Consider the following 26,072-nt stretch of genomic DNA (forward strand, 5'->3'; position numbering starts at 1 on the left):
AAGGTCTCCGAGGAAGGCGAACTATGGGGCAACAAATGAAGGCACACAAAGATTATCGTTCAAAACAGGCTGAGCTGCTTTTACAGAGCATGGAAAGGAGGTTTCCAGGATCTCCCCAATTTGCCAACAGCACTGAATAAAACTCCACTACAGATAATGGAACTTATATTTATTTAACAGTAACATATGGTATATAAATAGGGTAAATACTTTAAAATATACAATATATCACATTCGGACATTCAGTCAAAGAAAGGCAATTCTACATGTGTAGCTAAAACATTAATCAAAAGAACAATGCACAGAGAAAGAAGCAGATGGTAGAAACACATCAGGTCTGGGGAACAGGAGCACGCAAAAATTACAGTAGTACAAACCGCAGCTCGGGGGCTGATTACAGAGGTCAGGAGCCACAGGAGCTGTCACGCGATGCTTTCTGCGGTGCATGCCTGTCCCCAGGAAGGTCTGGATGAGCCACAGTGATGGTTTCCACACAGCTTTGCCCTCCTCCTACAGCACCAAGCCAGTCAGAGGAGGCGGGGAAGGAAGAGACCAAGGCCTGGACGCGTGCCTGGATCCCACCAGTCGTGCTCAGGGGGACAATGCTGCATGCATTGGGAACAGGAGATGCCTTAAAGTCTAGGATACTGGCATTTCCCAACCTGGAGGCCAAGTGTTGGCTGATGCTATGGGATTTTTGGCTTCACGAGCCGCACAGGCTGCCCCCTCAGATCAGCGTCAGCAGACTCCTCAGCCCATCACCACAAAGAATATCTGAATAACGCAGAGTGATGGGTACAAGACATGCCACCATACCCAGCAACTAGGTTTTAATGTTTCAGTGAGCACTGCAGGCCCCAGCCTGACGATGCAACTGATCTATAAACAAATTTGGGCTACAAACAAACTCGAAGAAGCAAATTCCCATCAGGGTAAGCCAAGTGCTCGACTACACGCTCAAGCTGTGAGCAGACCAGCGTCCAGCCCATTTCACTAAATGACCTTCACCCACCAGCAAACAACCAGGAACGTTTAGAGTCACCTCACTGGGACAGCCAGCTTGTCACACTATGCGAAAGCACCTTTCTACCATGTGCCAGCTCTCTGCTTATTAAATACACTCACACCCATCTCTGTCTGCTCCAGCTGGAAAAGCAGTGACTGATTGTGAGGAGGTGGTTTCCAAACCACCTGTCCCCTCCCGAGGCAGCACTCCTACCTTCGTAGGCTTGACATCAGACAAATCCCGCTCTTCTCTTTCTCCTGACCCAAGCACCCACACCAGCCAATGCAGTATCCCCCACTGGCCTGCTTTCCCAGTTATTTCCTTCTTGCTGGGCACAAGCAGGATGAACGCTTCCAAAACTACCGTGCAATGCCAAGCTCGAGCCCTGCAGCTGCAGAAACTTTACGTGAGCATCCCTGCACTGACTTAGCTAGATGCCCCTGGTGCCTGCGTGGCCTCTCCAGCAGCACTAGCTACATCAGCTTCCCTCCAAAACTACATTCTTGCAAGAGCTGCAGCATGGCCACAGTCCTGCAAGGCTTAATGCAATGCAAAGAGCTGCAAATGTGTCTTGCTGCACATCCCTGCACACACACTTGGCATCACAGCTAACGCCTCCTTTAGGAACAGCCAGAGCCAGTAACAGTAGTTTTTCATTTCCTCTAACTTTCTAGGTATAACTTGAAATATTTACAGCAAACTAAAGCCAATCCCAGGCTGGGGTGATGGGGAAAACCCACCAAACGCTCCCCCAGGCAGCACACTGTCACTAAGAGCTGACCAGCGCTACTACATACACTCCCAGAAGTGGTGCAGAAGTCAAATGGGTTTACCAGCCATAGTCTCAGCATGACAGAGGACATGCTATGGTGCTCACCAGTATTTTTCAGCAAGACCAGCTATACAGCTTGCCGATGATCTTATCATCCCTCATCTCCCTCCCTTCTTCCTCCATTTCCCAAATGGATGCACTGTTCCCATTCAGTTTACTAAACTTCAGTGCAGGATGCCAAACCCTTTGCACGTATCTTTACCCTTCAGGATCAAAACACGTTTGGAAGACCAGCTGTCCACTGCACTGCTGGGGAGGAAGTAAGAGTAATAGAGCTGCGCAGGAAACCACCCACACTGCTGCAGCTTCTCTCTCAGCACTGTGAAGCCATTAATGCAGCTGCTTTGCCCTCCAGTGTCTGCATCCAGCATTGCACCGTTAAAAAAGACCCAAATGCTACTCAAATCAAAAGCATGCACAAAGGTTTCGGGTTTTTGCCCCACTAATTACAACTAAAGAAGTACAAAAGGTTCAAAGCAAGATGAGCAGGAGGCTAGAGACCCATGTGAAAAATGCATTGTTATAAAGAGCATTACACTTTTGTAATATTTATCAACACTGTAGCTTCTTCTGATGACTGACTTAAGAACCAACAGGGCAGTACAAGGGATTTTGGCAGATGTTGACATCAGGCAGGGAGAATCCAGAAAAGCACCAGCTTGTCTGACCACAGGGAAAGCTGCTTTTCAGGGTCTACACAAAACCCTGTCACTTCCACATCTATTCCCAGTTCAGGTACTCCTTCAAGTGTCCTCCCTTTGCCTAGTTAAACTCAGACAAACCATTGTAAAATGCAGTCCAAACATTTTCTCTGGGGTGAAGCAAGATGGAAACACCTTAATTCTCCCCTCCAGGGAGCTTGGACCAATATCCTCTAAGTCAACACAAAATAAATCCCTTCCTGATTCTAGCTGGAAAAAAATCAGGCTCCACAACTAGTCTAGGAAAGCCTCTACACTGCTGGTATTAACCAAATACAATCCCGAATTGTCTCCATCTTAGTGGCTCTGGCCTCTCCCAGAAGCCACGACCTTTGTCAGCACCATGCTGAAAATACCTTGTGAAAACAGTTCCTTCTTCTCCACAATCCGTGCTCTTGATCAACACCTGTATTTGCAGTGCAATGGGCACACACTTCTGCCCCACAGCTCCTGTTTACGGAGATGAAGCAGAACTTATGACACAGATAGAGTTGTACAGAAATGTAAGAAAGATGTTGGTATCTATTCATATATTTACACATGCACACATGTGCTCTCTTGTCCACTCCTTTAGGGTAAATGAAAGCAACAGCAGAATCAGAATACAGAGTATGAACCATGAAATATTTTCAGGTTTTTTATTTTCCATCGATCCTTAGCTAGTTTGCAGCATGTACATGTCTCCATATGTGGGGTGGTGGTGGTGTATACGGTTTATATCAGCAACTGTTTGAAAACAGCAATGTACTTCTGTATTATCTTTCCCTGTCACTCGTTCCCCAGGTTAAAATAAGGTAAAGTTTCTCTCTCTAGTGCACAAACTATGGAAAGAAGTAAAATCAGAGTCACCTTGTATACGGGAACATTGCATAAGGTCTAGTATAAACTGAAGATATTTTCACTATCTGATCACAAAAAAAAGTTTTACAATCTCTAGGGCTCTCATTTTTAAATAATAAAAAAGTATGACAAAATAAAGGGAAGTACTTAGGTACTTAGATAAAACCTCCAACTATTAAGTGCAACCTATTTTTGACAAGATTTAGTAAGCAAAGCAGGACAGAAGCCTGCAGGTGAATGAACCCAGACTGAAATGCAACACAGACCGTGATAAAACTCAGCAGCACAACATCCAGAACTCAAGTAACGAACAGGTGATAGACATGATCCCTGAAAGAAAAATGAAATAGCCAGCTGACAGCACCAGCAGGGTGCTGGAGCCCCAACCTGCAAACTTCAGAAACAACACCAAGTTGGAAACTGCTCTCCAACTTAGGTAAAATATCCAAGTGTGGGGTTTCCAAACATCAAGAAATGAAAAAAAGTGTGGTTCAATGTTTCTTAAAGGTTATTTGACAGAGGAAAAATGAACCAGGTTATTTAAAAGCTTGTTCTTACTTGGCAGGATTTACTCAATGAAACTTCAATGTTCTTTAAAACGTATTAACTCAATTCAGTTTTGAAGCAATCTGAACCTCCCACATTCCTGTGAGCAACTATCAGCTTCTTAATTCCTTGTCCCTGGTTTATTTCCAATTTAATAGGTTAAAAAAGATCTTCTTTGTCAAAATACCAGCCATAAGAGGAGAATGTGGGAGGCACTTGCAGAAACAGCAAGTGAAAATAGATACACATGCCTGGCTGGGCAGAGGAAATGTAGCTGGATTAGTACAAAGTTCTCTCTTCCAATTAACTGAGCCTTGTGCTTGCCATGCAGAGCCTCCAAGGAGTCTACACACAGGTGGATATGTGGCTTTCTGGGAAAATGAACGTTGCAGTCACAGTTACCACCAGACAAAATGATGGTCTCCGGAGCTGCCATTATGAATGCAACCTGGCACAAAAGCCAGGGAAGCTGCACAGCTTCACCTTCCCTGCTGACTTCCATGCGCAGAGGCAATTGTACGGGAAATGTTTTGTGTATTCCCTGCACCCACAGGAAATTGAACTTTCTGCCCACATGCACTGAAGGTTAAGAACAGACCATGAAGACAGTTGTACCCTCTTACTTCACCCAACTCCTTCCAAGCCTTAATTCCTTTCCAGCTACAAACTCAGATTTGCTCATTTGAACCAAAGCTATATAAATATATTATATAAAAAAATAACAAACACAAATGCAAACATTTACCAAGAAAGGAAGAAAAGTTACAGTGACATGAGGCCTTGTTATTGTCTTGAATCAGGCAAGCCAGGAATTTCCTTGGGGAGGCTTGTCCGTTTTCAGTCCCATTCCAATCACGTGGCTGTCTATGCATCCTCCAAACTACCTAACATACCCTTGTCAACAAGGTGTGCTTTTAGCGTGTTGAAGATGTGGAGCTGCTGGTCTGGCCGCAAGGTTAAGAACTGCTGGATCAGTTTGCTTGGGTTAGGACCTCTGAAACACAAGAGCAATCATTACCAGTGAGTTGTATTGCTAAGTCTCAGTGCTCTGGGAACCCAAATGCAATTTCATCCTAAAAACAGGCTTGAAATAGACATGTTGCCCATTCCTTCAGTGGTTCTACCCAGGGAGCTTAACTCTTGTTTCACAGATGTGGAAATGGATTCAAAAGGCATATGATGCTGAACTGTAACCAACCAAATCAAATCTGTTTCAAGAGGGCTGTGGATTTTTCCCCTTATAACAGATGCAAAAAGCCAAGCAGCCACATAAATTCAGTTCCTCAGCTCCTCCAGTACATCTTCTGTGCATCTATGGGCTTTCTTCTGTGTTTGGTTACCGAACATCTGCACACCGCAACAGAATTAAGATTTTTCTGCTTGATCGGTTCAGGGGAAACCTTGTTCAAGATTCACAGGTGTGCAGAAGTGACATGGAGGAGAGGACTGAAATAACATACCTTAGGAAAACAGGTTGTGTTCCCACCTCTGCATGATCCTTCTGAGACATGCTTCCCTTTTTCAAGCCCCCAGTCCCCCTCTTTCTTTGTCTTGTATTTCTGGATGTTAATTTCATGGGGATACCTACAGTCTTGTATTGCAAGCCTGTACGTCATTTGAACTTGACAGAGCCCCCGAACTTCACTGGGAAGCAACTGATACCTGATAAAGCTTGCGATGTACACATTAACAAAGGTAGCCATCAGGTACTGACAGTCAAAGCGATCCATGATACCTCCATGCCCTGGGATTGTGTTGGCGAAGTCCTAAGCAAAGCAGAAAGGATTACATTGAAGTTTCAAATGCTCATTATCTGTACTTGCTTACGAACATCCAGGCACTACACTCACATCCTTGCTCTAATTTGTCCCAGAAGGCAAAAGTTAGACTAAAAAGAAATTCTGCTTGACCTCTCCTTGGTTTTAAAAGTTTCTCCTTTATGAAGGCCGCCAGCGCCTGAGGGACATAAAGCCTTAACTCATCTATCACTCAAAGCTCAAGGAAGGCTAATGTTTATCTCTTGCAACTCTGTCCTGCCTTTCAAGTCATCTTAGCTGCACAGAGACTGTTTATATGAAAACCAGCCTGCAAGGCATCAAGGGAAGGCTCAGATTGCAAAATATCCTGACTGGGTTTTTGCTCCTCTACCTCAAGTTCTGCACCAAAGCAGTGTTTAGAATATCACAGCTGAAATTTCCAGGTCTCTCCCCATACCCAATCAGTTAAAATGAATTGTATCATGCCCCCCAGTGTTATTTGTGACATTCTCTCCCTTCCCAAACTTCCCAACCTGCCACTCACTCCTTGGAGCACGGAGACTGCTTAGAGTGGCAGCGACTGCTTTTTAACTCTACATTTAAAAATGTAAATGACCTTGCAGAACCTGGGTGTCCTCACCTTAATTTTGAAGGCCCTCTTAAATCCACTAGCAAAGAAGCCTCCAAATGGCCCAATAAGGGAGGCAAAAGTAGACAGTGCAATACTGTGGATTTGGAATGGATACATCCGGAGTGTCTTCTGCAGGAAAAAAAAACACATCAGAGAAGGATTTCCATCAAGAACAGTACTGCTCACTTCCTGCCCTTCTTTCTGTCCTAACCAGGCTTTAGACCAGCTAGTTTTCAAATGGGTTCATGTCCCACCAGACTTGGGACAATTGCTTTGGGTCTCAAACCCACATAGGTCATCACTGAATTCACCCTTCTTCTGGATGTACCATCATCCCTTGTCATGTTCCTTTCAATACCAGCAAAATAAAGCCCTGATCTCTTTTCCTGATGTTCCTATCCCAATAAATAAGACCTCAATCAAAAGACAGAGTCCTACCCAGCCCACCACGGACTGCAGCACCAAGGGGATGTTGTACTCCTGTAACTGGAACAGCTCTGATGGCTCACAGTCCACTGTGAAGCTGTTGGTGTCATTGTTGAACTCCACGGGACAGGTGAAGCACCGGTACCCAGACATCACATAAGACAGCTTGAAGGAGAGAGAAAAAAAGATGCAGTAAGAGTAAGCAAGATTAATGTTTTTCTGAGCAATGACGCAGAGGTGCAATCAAGGGAAAAGGCCACTCAAGGAGACACAGCGAGGAGGGAGCCACACTCCCAGCTTCATTAAGAAGATTACTTTCCTGACAAGCAGCAATTGGCTAAAGGCAGAGGAAGGATTGTTGTTTAGTAAGTGCATCTGTTCAGCAAGCAGTGATCAGAGCCCTGGACAAAAAGGCTGAGACAGGCCGCACTATTTGGCTGAGTGGACGGACACAACCAGACACACAGATTATCACAGAAACAGGTAAGAATACTCGGAGAGCACTGATTTCCCCACACAGCCTTTGAAATGATGCACAGAATTCATCCAACAGCAGCCCCAGATGTTTTGGCTACCCATGTACAGCATCTGTGGAAGTACTATAGTCTCTCCCCTTCGAGAGACAAGAGAGAATGTTTCAAGGACAATTATTCTACTGAAAACATCACAGGGTCTAACAGGGACCAAAAACTTCCTCCAATACCCTGCTCCATCTGCAGAATCTGCATGAAGCCCATAACACAACCATCCACAAGTTCAAATCCTGTTCAGTAAGGAAAACATAGTTTCTGAGAAGAGCCAGTAGAACTTAAAGCTTGGGTGCATTTTTTAGCCAAAACTATGTCACCTTACATAGGGAAAAGACCAAAAAAATAAGCACCATGATTGCTACTTACCAGCAATCCAAACAAAACAGTGGCAAAAAAACCTCCAATAAAACCCTCCCAGGTCTTCTTCGGGGAGAGCTGCCAGAGGGAGAGAAAGAAGGGGATAATTACGAACTGTGCATTTATGGTCACTGCCACACACGTGTGCAGCCCTTCCTTGCTTGTGAATTGCTGAGGTAAATATAAATTGCTGCCAACAACCAAACAGAGTTTGGTCAGAACCTGACACTAACACCTTGGACTGAAATGGTTCGTATCACTTCACAACCTCAAAGACTGGGGCATGCAACAAGTCAAATTTGGAGACTTGCTTCAGACCCGTAATAAGTCACACCAATGGAGATCGGAACACAGGACTAAGACCTAAAGAAGCCAAAATGCCATCTTTTGTCCAATATAGAATTACAAACCTTGATGAGCGGGGTGCGGCCAAAGAAGAACCCAAACATGTATGCCATGATGTCATTGCAGATCACACAGGAAATTGGGACAATGAACCTAGATGGGAGAAGAATCAAACTGTTGGGAAGTGCCAAAATCAGACAATTCCGACTTAACTAAACGGGTAGTTGTTTTGAAAGATGTTTTGCAGGGCCATCATATCAACACCTCCCTATCCAATGCAATCTCACATGGTAGAAAATGGCTTAAAACTCTCAGAGCAATCTGGGGGGTTACTCCAGTGTTCTGGACTAAAGAGCAAGTTGTGTACCCAGAATGGCCTGTTTTAATTAAGCACATCTTCTTCTGTCACACGACATGCTGTTAGATAGCCACCTCCTTTCCTCCCAGAGGGGCTGCATTTTCGCTGGAAGCAGGCTGCTCACAAAGCACTCTGGGACAGCTGAGGTGCACACGGAAACATGCAATCCTAAAGCAGCCAAAATTAGTTCCTGGCATTGCTGGTTTGGGGAAGATGAAGCCTGACAGCCCCACCATGAAAAGGGCTTCCCCTCTGCACTGCAACTGTAGTAAGCTGGTGAAGGTGCCACACTGCAATTTCCTTTCTTTCACAGCGCTGCTTTTAACGTTATGCTGGCAGCTCTACCCCAAATCGAGTGCTGAGCAGAATTCTGTTCATTTGCTAGACATGAGTGGACAGAGAAGGCAACTACACAGGCCAAGCACTGCATGAAATGTCCCTGCATCCCCGAGCAATATTCAGATGCCTCTCTACAGCTCTCTATACTGGCAAATAGCACAAAGCAAGTCCTAAGTTGCTGAGGAATCATTCAATCTTTTCCCTTTCTATTCTGAACAGGTTAGTCCCTGATAAGAAGCACTTTCTCTCCTTAGCCATTTATTTAAAAAAAAAAACAAAACATTAACTCAGAACATGGTAAGAAGACGCCAGGAAGACCTTATGGTGGCCTTTCAGTATATGAAGGGGCTTATATAAGATGGGGAAAGACTTTTTATCATGGTCTGCAGTGACATGACAAGGGCCAACAGTTTTAAACTGAAAAGGGATAGATTTAGATTGGATATCATGAAGAAATATTTTACAATGAGGGTGGTGAGACACTGGAACAGGTTACCCAGAGAATTTGTGGATTCTTCATCATTGGAAGTGTTCGAAGTTGGTTTGGACAGGGCTTTGAGCAACCTGATCTAGTGAAAGAAGCTCCTGCCCACAGCAGGGGGTTGGAAAAGATGATCTCTAAGGGTTCCATGCAACCCAAACCATCCTATGATTCTAAGATAATCTGTATAAGGCTGCAGAAATCAAAGCAACTCAGAACACATGGCAACTCACCATATCATTCCTTCAAACAGGTTGTGAATGATGAGGTGCGACTGGGTAACAACAATTAGCAACGTCACATGGGTCCATCCAAACTGGAAGAGAAGACAGCATGCAGTCCAGCCTGCCTAAAGACCCTGCTCACACACATCACTGGCACAAATCAGATGCTGTTAGCTACCTCTCAGAGAATGGCTCATGCACATGTGCATTTCTAGCATGCACCTTCACCATAACAAACACCAAGAGGCATGAAGAGCAGGGAACAGTTATCCCTAGTAATTTATAGGCATGTTCTTCAGTTCAAGCCCAGAGCTGACCTTCACTGGGCAGGCTTCTGCCAGACCAAGTGCTCTTTAGCCCACCCCTCTCTCATACATCTCGCCCAGCCTTCTGACTAATTGAGAAGAACAAAAGGCCAATGGATATCCAAGCTGCACCCCTGTGTGCTGATTATACTGAAAAGCAAAACTAACCGTGTTGACGGTTAAATATGAGCAACACCTTACTGATGTTTGAGAAAAGGGAAACATAGCCAATACACCCTCGTGGCAATCCACCCTCAGTACAAGAGTCAAATAGCCGCCTTGTGCAGTCATCTCGGCGTGCAGAAAGTTTCTTAAGAGCATCCACCAGTGCAGAGAGAAAAGAATGCACGACTACAAGGAAATTCGGTCAGGACACCTCCCTAAACGAACAGTTTGCTCACAGTAACTCTTCTTCAAGGCAGTGTTACGATGCACAGCCAGCACAGAAGCATCTAGTGGAACATATTTTATCTATATAACATTTTCAAGCAGCCTACATTATTGATTCTTCTGCCTCCAACTGGGGGCAGCCAGTCCCTGTATTTAACCTTACCATATAGAACTGGAGGCGATAATGCTTCTTCACCAGGCTCAAGACAAACATGCAGAAACCTGGTGAGAGACAGAAGGAAAGTGAATGCGGGGGACATTTCTTCAAAAGTAAGAAATACTTTTTTTTCCCCTTAAGAGAGAATAGTGCACAGCTCCTTTGTTTTTTTCGGTTGGTTGCTTTGTTTTTTTTTTTTTTTTCCTGAGTAAAGCACTATTATCTGAAAGTCATAAAATATTGTTGCCTTCAAATTATACTTAGACAAGTAAACATCAAGCCTAACTGTCCCATACAGCTTAGGGAGTCTCCTTCTACAGAGCCTCATGTAAGAGATTTGTCACCACGCAGCCAATTTACAACATCACTGAAGAGCAGAGATAACTTCCTGTAGATACTGCATTGGATACAATACAGGACAAGAGTAGTTCAAGGAGATTTCTTCCTCCCAGTCCAGACAAGTTTAACCACCAGAAAATGTGGTCTCTACCTGTTAAGTACAGGGCAAAAGAAATGAAGCGGTGGTATTTGCTGAGAATTCGCAGGGGCTCCTCCCTCTGAACCAGGGTGAAGAAATAATCTGTCACAGTCTCACCATAGAAAAAGTAGTTAACGCAGAGCAAGAAGTACCTGTGGAGAATGCAGATGCTCGTTAGCAGGAACTCTAAAAGGCTCCTGGAGAAACACAGAAAGTGGCTGATTCCTAAGGTCTTTGTATTGCTCTGATACACTGCAAACAGACATCCTGCAAGTGACAGCCAGATCTTTATTTCCCCCAGTTTAGAAATATCACCTTCATTTCAACTAGCGGCTACATCACTCAGCTCCACTTTGCAATGGATCATACTGTCTGGGTTTGGTTTTGGCCTTCTGATGCACAAGGACTGTCTACCTTTAGGTGGCACTCCTCAACAGGCCTCTGCGAGGGAGCTCATGCATTCTAAAAGAAAACAACCCATATATCCCAAAAGCACTGCTCCTGCCCTCTCCCCAGACTTCTCTTCTCTGGCAGACAGAGTTGCACAGCCCAGCTGTGTCCCAGTGTTCAGCCCTGCTTCACAACCACTTACAAACTTCCACCCACCCACGCAACTATGTCTGTCTCTTAGTGGTGACGGCTGTCAACACTGTCCCTTGCACAGATCATGGGATTCCAATGTCCACGCTTCATAAACAATGGGACAAACTTTATCAGTATGGGCTCTTTCAAGACACTGATGCATCAGGATTTAGCGGGGCTTTTTCTTACAAGAGCCGCTAACACATGACACTGGTCAACACACAGCAATCCCCTGGTCTCTGGTTTGGAGGTAGCCAGATGATCCCCTTGCTGCCTGTCTGCAATGAGGTGAAGCATGATTGCTGCACACAAGCATGGGGAGGGGAGCAGTCACCCTACTCACCAGCTGAGCGTCCTGAACCAGGGCAGGTCATACGAGTGATACACATTATAGCCAATAGTGATAATCTCATGGAAACATTTGATCTGGACACACATCACCTGCACAAAAAGAGAGCAGCAAGCTGTAACACACGTTTGTTAAATACCTCCTTCCTCGAGGACATTAAAAATGTGTCAAAATACAAGTCTCTGAGCTGCCAACCCCAGCAATGGTCCCAGCAACCTTCTCCCCTATTGCTGTGAACATAAGGGCATCTCTGGAGCACTTACTATCATCATTAAGACCATGGGTCCCAAGTAGATGATGATGAAGAAGAAGGTGATCATTGCCAGAGTGAGGATGCCTCTTACCCACCAATTCTTCCATCTAGGCCACAGAGAAGGAAAGAAGTTAGAGAAAGACAAAACAAAGCAAGGAAGCAGGACAGCACTTCTGTTCTCTGCGCATCATAAGCAGGAAACTGAGCCCTGGAAACCCCAGATTTCTTTTTGGTGCTGCCAAAAAGCAGCAAAGGCAGACCTTGATTCACTGATCAAGGCCCAGCTGCAGCAGCTGCAAGGCTACAGTTCAGCTCAATCTTCCCTACTATGAATGTCATTAATACAGAAAACATTAGTCAGGAACAGAGCATCTCCACGGGCACTGAAATGGGATGGGAGAAGTGTTTGTCGCTGTTCTACTACAGGTTTCCCACACCTTGGACAAGCTGCATGATTAGTTCAAATAATGTATGAATCATTACCCCTCCCTGCACTTCTTTTCAAGAGGAGACATGGGTCCTGATGTAGCAAAGGATGTCGTACCTTTGCTACTCTCCAAGAAATCCTGCCTTGAGTCTCTCCCAGCCACAGAGGACATCTGGGAGCAATGCCTTCTCCTGTGATACGAATAAGGGCTTTTGCCCAAAGCCGCATGCAGAAGCCATTCCCAGTTTGTTCTTAGATCTTGTCCTTATCAGCACATATTTCTCATGCATTCCTACAGAAGTGGGTCACACTAGCAGTTAAAAACCACCACAGTTGAGTACTGAAAGTGCTATTAAAGCTGAACACAATGTCTTCTGCCCCACTGAGGCCTCCTTTCACCTTTCAAGACTAAGCACACAACAGGGCTGCCCTCCCGCAGCACTCCTCTGCCCCGGTCCTCTCCCACACACAGCAGCCCTGAGTGCTGCACTCTGCTCTCCCCGCTAACATTGCCATCATCTTCTGCTTCCTGTGGCCTCGGGGACACCTTCCTGTTTGCATGTCAGGGAAGGAGAGCGCAGCACTACTGGGAGCTGCTTATTCAGCTTCCATCAGCCATCACCATGCTGCCAGGGCTAGAAAAGCCACAGTGAAGATGCAGGGGCCCTGGCAGCAGAGGGCAGAAACATTCAGTGAGGGCTACCTTGAGGACAGGTTGGAGAGAGCTCTGTTCAGGACCTCTGGAGTGTCATCCGATGTTGGCACTGGGAGTGATCCTCCAAATTCAGACTTGCTCTCACTGTCTGATGCTGTCTCTCCATCCAGCTTGTTCTCAGACTCTGACTCCTGCAACTTAAAGAGAGATAAAGAGCTTAACAAGGTACAATGACGACAATGAAGAAATTCAGACCAGCCCACAGGATGCAATACTTACTGCCAGTCTGCTTCTGCATACACGAGAGAAAGAGGGCAAGAAAATATTCATGAGGTTATACCCATGAGAAACAATACCAAGTGTTTTAGGTGACTTGGATGATGGCTTTTACTCTCTAGCACCCTCAGCAGTAGCCAAAGGATCTGTTCCCTCTGAACTGTTAAAGATGCCTCACAGTTGTTAAGAAGTATCTCCAAGTGCAGCAAGTGCTTAAGGGACACAGGCTTGTTAGCAGGAATTTTTACAAGGTCTCTCAGTCCCCAGGCAGATCTCCAAGTATGCAGCATCGCCCAAATTAGACAGAAAGAAAGGCCTCCAAGTAGACAGGCTCAAGGCTTCCAGACAGACTTTTCAAGTGCAAACTTAATATGTGAGCACTAAAAATAACATTGAGCCCATCCCCAAAAAGCTGAAGAGGAAGAACATGGCTTATCGCTCAGGCCCCACCATCCTTTCTGGCCAAAGAGACCTGTAGCAGAAAGAAATAGCATGTGCTTTCCCTGCCCCTGGTATTATTGCTCCAGCACCTAGCTCAGAGCAAAGTCCTGTATTTAGGGGTAAATAAATAAGGGTGAGGCGGGAGGCTACTGAAGGCTGCGCCAGAGGCCGGTGGTGGGAAAACGATTACAAATGACCTCCTGGCTCCCAGGCAGTCCCGTGCCCTCTCCTCAGGGCTTTTTCCTCCAGTCCAGCTCAGGAACAGAGGACAGATCCAAACGTGCATGCTTTGCCCCTCATTTCAGCAGCAGAACGTCATCCTGCTCCTGGACACTACTTGAAGCAAGGAAGGAAAACGTCAATCCCAGGGGGGCGCTTGTGCCTCAGACAGGCAGAGCCCAGGCCTCCAAGCATGGGCTATTTTAAAACTCACTGAAAAAATAGCGTGTTTGCAGGAAAAGCCACGAGGAAGCCAAGCTGAAAAGCGCTGGGAGCCCTGCAACCAACGCGACTTCGTCCCTTTGGGCCACCTCCAGGCTCCCCCATGCTCAGAAAGGGGGGACCCCACCAAAACAAGCATCCCCTGGGACTGGCTTGCTGTAACCACATCGAGGGGTATTTGTGGTTCACTGGAGCAGTAAGACTCGAGTAGCAGCTCTCTCCTTTAAGGCGGGAAAAGAAAAGGCCCCTTCCTAAGGTATCCGTGGCTGTGGGCCTGGTTCTTAAAACAGACAAGGATAGCCAGCCGCTGGCAGATAGAGACAGCTGAAAATGTGACGGGGATCGCTTCCGGGGGCGAGTGAAGCGCCAGCATCGCACCAGTCACACCCTGCACTGCCTCTTCCCTGCCCGGCTCTGCACTTGCTTCTTTCCCTTCTCATTAACTGGGGATGAAGAGGAGAGCTAAAACAAACTCCTCTGCTGGCACTTGCAAGGGTTTGGAGAGCTGGTGAAGAAATACAGCTTGGCTTTTATTTCAGCTGTGATTGACCTGTAAAATCCCCTGGTCCCACAGACTTCCAGAGAGATGCAGTGCAATTTAGCTGGGAGCACTGTAAAGATCAAATCCATAAGGGAGCTGCAAATGGCAGCAAGCGAAGACTGGAAATAATAAAAACTCCCCAAAGACCATGAGTATCACAGCCTACAACACAGCACAGGTGAGGGGCGCTGTTCTTGAGCAGGTTTGGGGAGAGCAGTGCACTGTCTGCAACCACTGTCTGTGTCTCACATTGCAATGCTTTCTCTACGCTTTCCCTAAGAAATGAATTCTCTGAAGAATTCCCCTACAAACAATCTGAATAACAGAGAAGAGCTTCACATCCTGCCTGACCAAGCTCCGTTTCTCCTTCTGGTCTTGTAGGTTACCTTTAGGAAAAGGGATCTTTGCTTCTTGTTTCCCATTTTACAAACAGAAAAATTAAGGCAGCTGATTCCAATCAAGTGAGTAAGGAATCGCTTAGGTACTTAGCCTGTACAAATGATGGTGGTTACTCTAAAACCAAAAACCTGAAGTAGAATTTTAATGCAGTCCAAGTATCCATCATCTTGTGTAAGTCCCAGCCTCATTGGTCATGCGATAAAAGGTCCAAGCCAGCCTCCCTGCATTTTATTCCCAAAGCACTACCATTGCAGGGCTAAGTGCAAAGCAGCCAAATTATGCCTTGCTTGTAGCCCATTGGATCAGAAGTTTCACAAAGTGCTCGGAGACCAAAAGAAAGGGAAAGAGCACTGATGTTTTCCTCTCTTCCACTCCCGGCCAAGAAAAGGAAGGATAAAAGCATCTGCATAGCTCAAGGGACAGAGGAGTCTGATGTTGCAACCTAACAGCTGCTGGGACGGGCAGAGCAGATCTCTGCCACAGCCCAGCCAATGGCTTCTTGTACAGACACCGATGTTGAAGCTAAAGGGACATAAAACATAATCAGTTACCTGATCCACTGGATTTCAGTGCAATGCTAAACCATACCTCGTGACATGAAATTAGTTGGTCCCTAAGAGCAGGAGCAAAGCCTCATGGAATCAGTCCAAGAGCGCATGCATCCCACTGTTCCCCACTTCACTCCCAGCAGTGGGAATTGGAGAGGTTGTGCAACAAATATGCAATATGCGAAGCCCCAACAAACATTGCCACTTTATTTCCAGAGATTCCAGAGAAAGGAATCAAGAGTTTTGTCACGGTAAAGAGACGTTGTTAAGGTGCAACGTTACATGCTGGACTCATTCCTGGTACATGTCTAGCTTGTTCAATTTAAGCCTGAAGGGAGTGGGAAGGAAACATTTCCTCTGATGGAAGAAATCACCAGTCAAACTGATGGCTAACATACATTTTAACGTCTTAATTTTGAAAACAACTGAGCAGTGTCAGAAATCAGCTTTTCTCCCTACTTAGATCTCTCCCTGAAATGGGGTGATGAGATTATATAGGACGTTGTGCCAGATATAGGCCGTGGAGAGCACTCAGGAGTTGACACGATTTTCACACCTTTTATGCAAATTGCAGCCATCAGCTCACCAACCATCAGTTTAAGCAGCTGAGCAGGATGCTAAGTAACTTGTTAAAGCCTGGGCATGATGCACCCTGGTCTGGGCTACTTAATCCAGCTGCGGCATTGTAACACCCTCCACGCGTTCCCACCACTATCTCACTAGCCCTCAGACTGAGCCAGACAGATCCCCGTCGACAATGGACAATCATCAGGCAGCAACGCTTTCACAAAGCGGCTTGTGGCAGCGAGAATGCAAGCTGGCACAGCCAACACCGAACGATGCTCACCAAGGGCTATCACCGCTGAAAACTGAAGTTCATTACAGAGCTGCTGCTTCCACAGAGGTTGTGACTGTGAGGAGCAGGCCTGGGCTACGTTAAGCCAGAGCTTGCAAACAGGGTGTGTGCAGTAGCGGCAGCACAAACAGCATTTTGGGGAAGCTGGGTCTAACAGACGGTGTTCTGCCATCGTTTCTGCTGCTTCCCCCAAGAAACACCAAGTTTCTGATGCCTCTTCTGTGCTGTTTCCTCCAATCTCTGCAGTTGAAATGAAAGCCCAGAGAGACTCAGACTTGCAACAGGTTAACCTAGAAGTCACGACTTGTCTCCTTTCCCAGCCATTGGGCCTTGCAACATCCTTGGGCCCTGCAACAGACATCTTTTGTACATTTTGTTGTTGTTTTTAAGATTCTTCCTAAAATCAAAGCTATTTAGCCACAGGTTCTTGTGACTTTGAGGTAGCACAACCAACACAGCACAACACTCATACCTAAATGCTGCAATCTTGAACCTAGGTCTCATTCAACCAGATGCTGCCCAGACAAATAAAATTGCAGCCCCATCACCTTTCAGCAACCCCACCACTTCCCACTAGTGCTACTGCACCAAGACGTAGCTGTCTCCGGCTGTATTTAATCTGTGTTCTCTTACCACGTCCTGCCCTCTTCGTTTTTTCCTGTTAGCTCAGCAGGTGAAACATGCTCTGCCTCTCTCCTCCCAGTCAGAAAGAGGGCAGAGCACAGTGCAAATGTGTAATGAAATGTTAGAAATCTGTGTGCATGCTGCAGAGCTGGGGAACAATTAAAGCCCATTAGTAAGAATAAAACAAGCTTTCTGTCCAGCTACCTTGGAATCTGGCTTTATTCTTCCCATTTCCTTTAAAGGGTACACATTAAGTCTACTAAAACACTATCAGATGCAGTAGCTTTTACTGGCTTTGTTAGCAATATGGAGTTTTTAATTTAAGGGCAATTTTTTAATGCAAATCTGCTTGTTCAGGAAACCCATGACTCCTTCTTCAATTTGTCAACTCAAATATTGAAAGCTGCTTTAAGAATCAGGAAAATAACTAATGCAGGAATACAATCAAGATACAGCAATGTGTATTTTACCTTAATTAGTTGACTTCTACACAAATAACAATGGGAAGAAAGAATAAAGCCTACAGATCTCTGTGAGTTTTTTCTCTTGTCTGGTGAACCAGAGCAGATGTGAAAAAAAACAGATACCTACTTGCTTGATACACATGTGAAATCAGTAGGTCTCAGCAAAATTTGTAAACAAACATTTTATCATGCTTAAGACAGATTCGTGGAGAAATGAGTCGTCTTAGCTTTCCTTGAACAACTTAACTCCTGTAAGCAAGCGGTACAAAATTTGTGCTCACATTGCAAAAGGGCTTTCTTGCAGCAGAAGCTGAGCGCTTTTTTTTTTCCCTAAGTATCCATGACATGATCTCAGTTGTCATAGAAACAAGCAAGCTATCTCCCTGCCAAAAAAATCTGCCTAACACAGAGATACAGTTAAGTATTCAATGCTGGTGGATTAAATTAGTCCAAGAAATCCCACTATTTGTGTACCTTCCTTGAAGCAAGGCGTTGCTTTATTTAGACTTCCTGCTAGACTTTAGCAAAAAGCTGTGATGGAGAATGCTAATACACTGCTAAAGAGAAAAATAAAGTTGCTTTTTGAGGCAATAAAATTGACACCTAGAACAACAGTGGCCAACTGTATTAAAGCCTCTGCTATTCTCACCTCTGAGCACGTTTGCAGGACCTAGGCCAACATGATTAGTCTAATGGATACAAACCCAACAGCCTCAGTTATAAAAATCTCCACGTTTTGCAAAAGTAGCTTTATGTCCCGTGTCCAGAAAAGCTGTCTGCTCTTCCCCTCTCCCTTCCTCGCTGCTTTACCAGCACGGCAGTGCTCATCTCCAACAGCTGCCACGCCACAAAGCCCACCTCAGCAGATCCACAAAGACCTCTGTCCTCAAGGTGGCATCAAGGCAACACATCCTCCCGTCGCTCCCTAATTACAAAATACTCTCTTCTAGATGTTTACAAGCTTAGAAGGGTGAAACAAGGGAGAGAAGTTTGGAGACCATTACCGCTAGAAGGAAGATGCACAAGTGCCCGCATTTGATTTCTGCCAAGGTTCTAGAAAAGCCCAGCCAAGTGGGCACAAAGTATCTCGTGCCATAGGGAGGCCTGGAGGAACACGCTCGAGCTTCAGTGCAGTTATTCTCAGGGCAATTAAATCCAAGTTTATCACATCTCTCCATCAAAATATCCCACTACGCTAGTGCCTGCTTGGTTCCTGAAAACCCAACCAGTGATGAAGGTCAGCATTCATCTTTGTTGACATGGGACTCCCTTCTCCACCACCCCGTAAAACAAACCTCAGTTGAAAGCACGCAGAAATTAGGGCATGCCTATAAGCTGAGACCAGTAGTGGGTAACACCACAAAAAGCATAAATGTTTGCATTGAGGCTGACGTATCTAAGAAAACACCCATTGTTATCTCATACCCCTGATGCTGCCTGCTTTGTTTTGAACACAAGCAAGTTCAGCTCACTGCTGGGATGTGACCAGGGGTTTGCGTAGTTTGCCTTTAGCAGAACTGCCTGATACAAGACCCTGATCTCTGTGTCAGCAAATATGATTCACGCAAAGTTGCACATCCCCGTGATTCATTTGGCTAATCCTCTGCCTGGCCCCCAAATTAGCACAAACTCCAGGCTCTGTTTATTCCAGGAAATCAAGAAGGTAAATGCATCAGCCTTCAAGTCCTTCAGAGAAGCTACTGTACACAAAGAGTACAAAAATGCATTGCCAGTTCTGTCATTCCCCCAGAATTTCCTACTGCTAAGAAAGCAACCTGCCTCCCCCTCTAAAACACTTTGACAGAGATGTTTTGGAGGTAGGTTTCAGTGCTGCGTTCTCCCGGATCGAACTGGCACCTCTCTGCTATCACGGCATTTACCAAACCAGCAGACTTTGCTGTCCCTGCAGAGACAGAAAAACACGTACAGAAACAAGAAATAAATCTCCTAAGTGCCTTTTGGAGCCCGTGTCTGAAAGAGGCTACCCCACCTTGGAGCTGCGTCTGCACGGTTCTGCACAAACATTTCGATCGGTTGTTATTTTGAAGAGCTGTGAGCAACAAGAGAGAGCACCAACAGCTCTGCAGCAGCGCATACTCTATTTGTATCGGAAGGCTAGTACAGGAAAAGTCTATTTTTGTCATCCGAAATGAGAGCTTGTATCACGCTACGGCTGATGGCTTCTGACCCTCAATTCCTCTGGAGTTATATATGTTTTTCCAAGTCCTAATCAGAAAAAAAAAACAACTTACCAGTCTAGTTAATTTGCTGACTGTAAGGTGATCACAGAATCAGGAAAATCATAGGTTGGAAAAAACCTCCAAGACCATCTGGTCCAACCGTGATGCCACCCTCTTGTTCACATTCCTCTATCAATCACTCCAGCTGGCTTTATTTGAACTAATCAAAGAAAGGAGGCATACAGGACTTGGCCCGGTCTGTTTACATGTAATTCTCACAAACCCAAATTAACAGATTTCTGAAGACACAGCTATCATTATAAACCTACGGGCTACTGAACGACTTGTTCTAAAGCGAAATCTATTAATCTTCATGGTCCTTTATGGTCCCAGGAAATGTAAATCAGAGAAAATTCATGTGAAGCAGATCACCAACAGGGACACATACTAACCCATTTTGGGTGAAAACAAGAGAGCTACCGATAGGCAAGGTAACCACCTCAAATTTCTGCAGATGTGTCCTGCCCAATACAAAGAAAAGTGACAGTATTCTTTTCTTTAAGAAAGTAAATACTTATCATCCTCTTGGAAACACCGTGTCTTCACGTAAGTCGGTTTCCTAAGGCTTTTATCTGCATGTGTAGTCTACCCTGGTGCACACCGCTGCTCATTAAAAACAGGCAAGAGGATAAAATGGTTTTCTTGCCACATAATGTGGGGTATGTGGCTGATGGACAGGAAAGTCAGCCCACTGTTTAGGGAAGGATATGGCATGGCCCTGCTGGAAAGGGAAACACAAACATCTCATCCCAGCTTTCCTCTTCTCAGCACCAAGCATCCTTCCACTCCCAAGAATCGCCCCCAGCGTACCATTTGCAAGCGCATGGCTTCAGCAGTGCAAGCAGACGCGACTCTCGTACGAAGCAGCTCATTTGAGTGCCGAGCAAGAGTCCTGACCTCATCCTGCGACGGCGGGCCAGAGACAGCACGAAAACCTGTTGAGAGCCACAGGTGTGCCACAGCCTTCCTCAATCACCCTGTACCACTGACTTTCCAGCATACGATGCCAAGACACAGCAGTGAGTGAGGGTAGACCACCGGGGCAGCAAGAGAGGGAACTCAGTAAGAAGCTCCCAGATCCACTAAGACCCAGCGAGACACTTCAGAAAACAGGTCAGCCATCTGCCTGGAGGTAAGGCAACTTTTCAGATGCTGCCAAGAGAGACGTGAGCTTAGGAAATGTAGCCCTCCAGGCCCGACAGAAATAAATCATCTAGTCATTAAATAAGGATGGGAAACACAAACCAGCTCTGTCCTTTCCAAAGGGCTGAGTAACAGGGTTTAACCTTAGCGTTGACAGTCTCCGCGCTTGCTCTACCATGCACGAATGCTGCACACACCTCCTTGCAGACTGGGAAGGAAAGGACCTCCTTGCAGCTCAAGGCGGACTCATCCAGTCCTTCAAATGACAAAATCTTCTTGGGATTAAACTTCTCTGGCATCACCAAAAATGTGCAAGGAAGTGGGCAGTTCAGAAGAGAGTGTGCATTTTGCAAAAAGAAATAGTGGTCCAGTCAACCACCACCTGAAGGAAATTACAAGCAGCCTGTAGTTCTTTCATCAGCTCCACAGCAGGCCAGAAGCTGGCTTAGGTGTTAAATTTTACAGCCAGTTATAATGAGCTCCCTAAGAAATGTAATCAGTCCGATTTCTCATTGCCACAACTAACAGTGACAGATAGCAATGCATTCCTGTTGGCAATAACACATAAAACTGAACATTAAACAGCAAGAAAGGCTGAAATGTATTCTCACATCAGACCTGAGACTGTTACTATCCACAAAGAATAAATGAGACTCATGCTTCAGCACAAGCCAGAAAAACTGATGCTCAGTATCAAGCCTAAAATCTTAAGAGCTATTTAAAAAATAAAACCTTGGGGTGGGTCTGAAAAATGGCTTGTAGTTCTGCCTCTTTTAACCATGGGTGATGAGGAAGAGAGGCATCACTGAGGTGGTTTATTCATTTTGGTCCTTCAAGAACATCATCTCGTATCACAAACTCCCAACAACTAGGAGCTCTCCTGTGACCTGGGCAATAACAGGATTCGAAACCATTTAAGTCTTCATGGCTCCTGCACTGTTATTTCTCTACATCCCGCACCTACCCTCTCCTGAGCCAAACACCAAAACTGGAGCTCCTCCATCCTTTCCAGCACATGCCAGGCAGCCCTTCACTCTCCCAGACCTAAGAGACAGTTACTTGTCAGCACCAGCATTCAAACATCCAGCATTTACTTCGCTCAGCACCTTCACGGCACTTTAGGTCACTAGGGCAACCTTGCAAAATGCCTGGAAGTGCAAGAATCACGAGGCTTGGATACCAGAGTCCATTGCTTTTTGTAACACGATATGGACGTATCCGGGTAAAAAGTCATGTCACCAGTCCACTGAGCTGTAAAAAAAAAAAAAAAATCCCTCTTCATCAAATCCTTTCCAAAGCATCGAAACCTTTCACCCTTGCACACTACACGCCTGCTCTTCAAGCCCTCATGTCAGCGAAACAACACCCCTTGAAACCACTGCCACCTCTTTTCCCATAAGAAATGAGAATGCCCGGCTGCTGTGGGTGCGACAAGGTGCCCAACGCTGCCCAGTGGGAAAACTCATCTGCATGGGCCGTTGCACAAAAATGCCTGCCAGCACTGTTGCTGCACAGAGTATTTCCGTTTGCTTTTGCAGCTGCCACCCCTCTGAAAAGGGACGGTATTTTCCAGAGATACACTGACTGCCGGTGACAAAGGGGTGGGTAAACAAAACCACAAGTGACGTAAGGGTGTGATCTGTAGCCCAGACAAGCCTGCCTCTCAACCATCCTGCCCTCCTCCCCTCCCACGGGATAGATGCCCGAGAACCCCCCTGGATTTTTTATAAGCCCCCTCTGAGTATTGAAAAGCTGCAATAAGGTCACCCCAAAGCCTTCTCTTCTGCAGGCTGAACAGCCCCAGCTCTCCCAGCCTTTCTTCATAGGAGAGGTGCTCCAGCCTTCTGATCAACTTTGTAGCCCTCCTCTGGAGCCATTCTAACAGATCAGGAAAACACATGATCAGGAAAAAGAGCAGGAGAAACCCTCTGTTCTCCCTGTCCAGTCAAATGAAGCACAAGCCACTACTGAGAAATGATCTTAACAGCCCATGGTCTAGTGGGAGGTGTCCCTGCCCGTGGCAGGGAGGTTTGAACTTTAAGAAAGTTTTTTTTGATCTTTAAGATCTTTTTGATCTTTTTTTTTGATCTTTAAGGTCCCTTCCTACCCAAGCCATTCTATGATTCTAAAACAGCAGAAACTTTCAGGACAGCAGAAACGTTCAGGAGCTGTGCGTGCATTGTGGAACAATCTTCTTTTACACCTTTCCTATTGTCTTTGGGAAAAAGTGATTGCGTGGGATGCATGCAGCACAGGACAGAAGGCAGTGACCTCCTGTTTTACATAAAGAATGAGTCTGCCAAGCAAAGGGAAGAGTCTACAAAGAGCAAGGGAGGATGGAATCTATATGGAAATGATAAACTAGAACTTGCTTCAATCACCTAAGCTCAGATATCTACACATGAACAGCAACAGTTAACAGCATTTAAGTTATTTCGGCTAAAAGAACAAATAACATCAATACAAGCTTCCCTGGTTTGTTTTTTTTTTTTTTAGCTAGAGAGATCAGACGGAGTTCACTGATCAAACAGATGTTGCCTTCTTCCTTTTGGAACAAAGAGTGTGTGCTGCACAACAGTTTTACGAAAACTGATTCTAAAAGGTTCTTGCACGATGGTCTCAACTGCAGCAGCACAGATTCAGCTCTAAGTATTGCTTTGTGCCAGAAGGGAGGAAAACATCAAAGCTGTGACACTGTACAAGGGTTAGAGGACCAGAAAGTGAACCCAGCCTCCCTCTTTCATTATCCAAACACAGCAAAGTGAAAACAAGTGCAAAATACAACTTTCTGGGTCTAATCTTGAAACCAGCCTTATTGTTTACACCTCATTTTAATTTGTTCCTTTTAATAAGCTGAGAGGTCTTTTCAGAAGACACAAGTTTTTGTAGAATACAACACGCATTGCTAAATTATTTTTTGTGGCAATGCCAACTGGATGACAAGGCAGAAATGGGAATCTCCCCTCTTGACAGCGATACTGGCACGTAATGCACCGGGCAGGCTGAGACCACTGATAAACAGTACGAGCGCAAGCAATTTTGCTGTGTCAGTTTTATTCTGATGTTAGTCCCAGACTCTGCCAGGCATTTCCCAAGCACTAAAACACAACAGCCTGAACTCAAGGGAAGAAAGAAAAATCTGCCACTCAAGTATACTGCCACGCAAAATGCAATGCTGTACAGTTTTTCTAATAGCAGTATTGCTGTTACCAGGTAACCTCCTACCATGCTTGATTTTAGCAGTTTTGGGAAATTCTCTGCCTCCTGTAACTGCCTGCTAGTGGTGAGAGACATCATGTTCAGCACCTCAGAGGAGCTGTTGCTCGTTGGTTGAAAACATCTTTTTTTTTTCTTTTTTTTTTCTCTTGCAATTCATCTTAGCTACTTTAGGATGAGCAGTATGACATAAATGTTCCCTCCCTCTTGTAAGGTACTTCAAGTCATCAACTCCAAGGTTATATTAGAGGAGCCTTTTAGGAGGCTCATTATATGAAAAAAAGCATACTTGCCTGAAGATGACAAGACTGCACTCAAAATAGCGGCCCTCTGACCTTCTTTAAGAACACATCACAAGCAGCTAAAGCAAGATCGCAGCTTGGCCGAGGGAGTTTGTTTGCATACCAGTTAAGCTGCACTGGTACTTCCAGGCTTCTGAGGGACGTCTTCCAACTCCCACAAAAGTTCTGGAATATAAAAGTCCCTGAAGACTTTCTGCTGCAAAGTAAATTCCAACTGAGCCAAATATGCTTATTTAGAGGTCAAGTTTTGCTCTATGTACAACAACAATGAAATAGAAGCGGTCCTATTTCTGTCTTTATGGAGGTCGGCAGATCTGGATGTCAGACAACTTCACGTAACAGTCACAAAAAGGCAGAAACCTTGGATCCGCATGAAGGCAACCTGTTCTTGATGCTGTCCGAGCTTTCTGTTCCAATTCCCACCCTAATGACATCAGAACAATAAAGCTTACCCAAACCTGACTGTGCAGCATCTGGCAGGTGTTAACCTGGCATTCAAAACAGCATTACATGTAATATTTAACAGCATTAAATGTATTATCTCAATTGCAAAGGCAGCTTTGCATGATGATTTCATCCTTCTCTGAATCGTGTACTTCATGCAGCAGCAGAGGAAACACATCAATATGACGCTACTAAGGGCAAATGGACAAGCATCGGGCTGCCCCAAAATACACGCATTTAACGGGAAGGCAGCAAAGAACTGCTTCTCCCTCCTGGTTTTGCTCTCTGTGACCCTGCAGGTATTATTTATGTCGCAAAACTTTCTTTTGCTTGACTGCTCATCCCTCTTGTTCCTTTACACGCCGGGGGGCACATGAGTAAAGACGACAAGGATGAAGTCGTGACTCACTGACGGCCAAGCTCGATGCACCCGACCGCGCTTGGGTTTTAAACAGAAGAGATGCTGCAGGAAAACGGCCGAATTCCCTTCTCAGGGCTATTCTTCGGAAAGGCACAACCGGAAAATGTCATTAAACTACCCAAGTTCTGCTGCGAACGCGCATCTCGCTGCAGCACAGGGCATGCACTCGGGGACGGCACAGCGCGGACCGGGGATGGCACAGCGCGGACCGGGGACGGCACAGCGCGGACCGGGGACGGCACAGCGCGGACCGGGGATGGCACAGCGCGGACCGAAGCCTCCCCCGTGAGAAGGGGTCAGAGCCCCCCGGGCCAGCCCTCCCCGGCCCGGCCTGGGCCTCGCTGGCTGCAGGCGGAGCCCGGGGTCCCCCCCCCACGCGCCCCGGGGCGCCCAGGCCGCGCTGCCCGCCCGCCGCAGGCCCGCCGCCCGCCGCCGATTCCCCGCTGCCCGCCGCCCCCGGCCCGCTCCCCACCTTCTCCTCAGGCTCCCGCGCCCCGCCGGGCTCCCGGCCCAGCCGCTGCCGCAGCTCGCTCATGACTACTCCGCCGCCGCCGCCGCCGCCGCCCCCCGCCCGCCGCCGCCGCTCCGCGCCCGCCGCCGCCGCCAGAGGGAGGCCGCGGGCCGCGCGCCGCCGGCCAATGGCAGGGCGCGGGATGGCCGCGGAGGTTGGGCCGGCGCCGCGGCGCTGTGTAAGCCGCGTGCTGATTGGCTTTCTCCGGGCGAGGGGGCGGGACTAAAGGGGATGAG

At 46.3% G+C, this 26,072-nt stretch overlaps 1 protein-coding gene across 3 annotated transcripts; it reads right to left on the reverse strand.

The window, feature by feature from the left end:
• Positions 1-154: 154 nt before the first annotated feature.
• CDS2 (CDP-diacylglycerol synthase 2) lies at positions 155-26,034 on the reverse strand. 3 transcript variants are annotated; one of them, XM_083811784.1, is made up of 13 exons: positions 25,798-26,034; positions 13,018-13,166; positions 11,898-11,994; positions 11,629-11,726; positions 10,716-10,855; positions 10,232-10,290; positions 9,383-9,465; positions 8,037-8,124; positions 7,636-7,704; positions 6,752-6,904; positions 6,323-6,442; positions 5,588-5,691; positions 155-4,919 (listed from the first exon to the last, which is right to left on the reverse strand). In XM_083811784.1, exons 1-13 carry the CDS (start codon positions 25,858-25,860, stop codon positions 4,790-4,792), a joined length of 1,353 nt encoding a protein of 450 aa, XP_083667910.1. In that variant the 5' UTR covers positions 25,861-26,034; the 3' UTR covers positions 155-4,789. The 3 variants fall into 3 exon arrangements, with proteins under 3 accessions (XP_083667910.1, XP_083667911.1, XP_083667912.1); XM_083811785.1 differs by having other exon boundaries at positions 13,018-13,160; positions 25,798-25,951; XM_083811786.1 differs by lacking the exon at positions 25,798-26,034 and adding an exon at positions 13,249-13,314.
• Positions 26,035-26,072: the final 38 nt, after the last annotated feature.

The sequence above is a fragment of the Anser anser genome (genome assembly GCF_964211835.1).
Source record: "Anser anser genome assembly, chromosome: 26".
NCBI classification, from domain to species: Eukaryota; Metazoa; Chordata; class Aves; order Anseriformes; family Anatidae; genus Anser; species Anser anser.

Coding starts and splice junctions, on each gene's coding strand:
- CDS2 (XM_083811784.1), bottom strand. CDS start 25,860: ATGAGCGAGCTGCGGCAGCGGCTGGGCCGGGAGCCCGGCGGGGCGCGG. Junction 11,995..13,017: donor CTCTCCAACCTGTCCTCAAG/GTAGCCCTCACT, acceptor TCTGTGGCCTAG/ATGGAAGAATTGGTGGGTAA. Junction 10,291..10,715: donor TTTTGCCCTGTACTTAACAG/GTAGAGACCACA, acceptor GTCTCTCACCAG/GTTTCTGCATGTTTGTCTTG.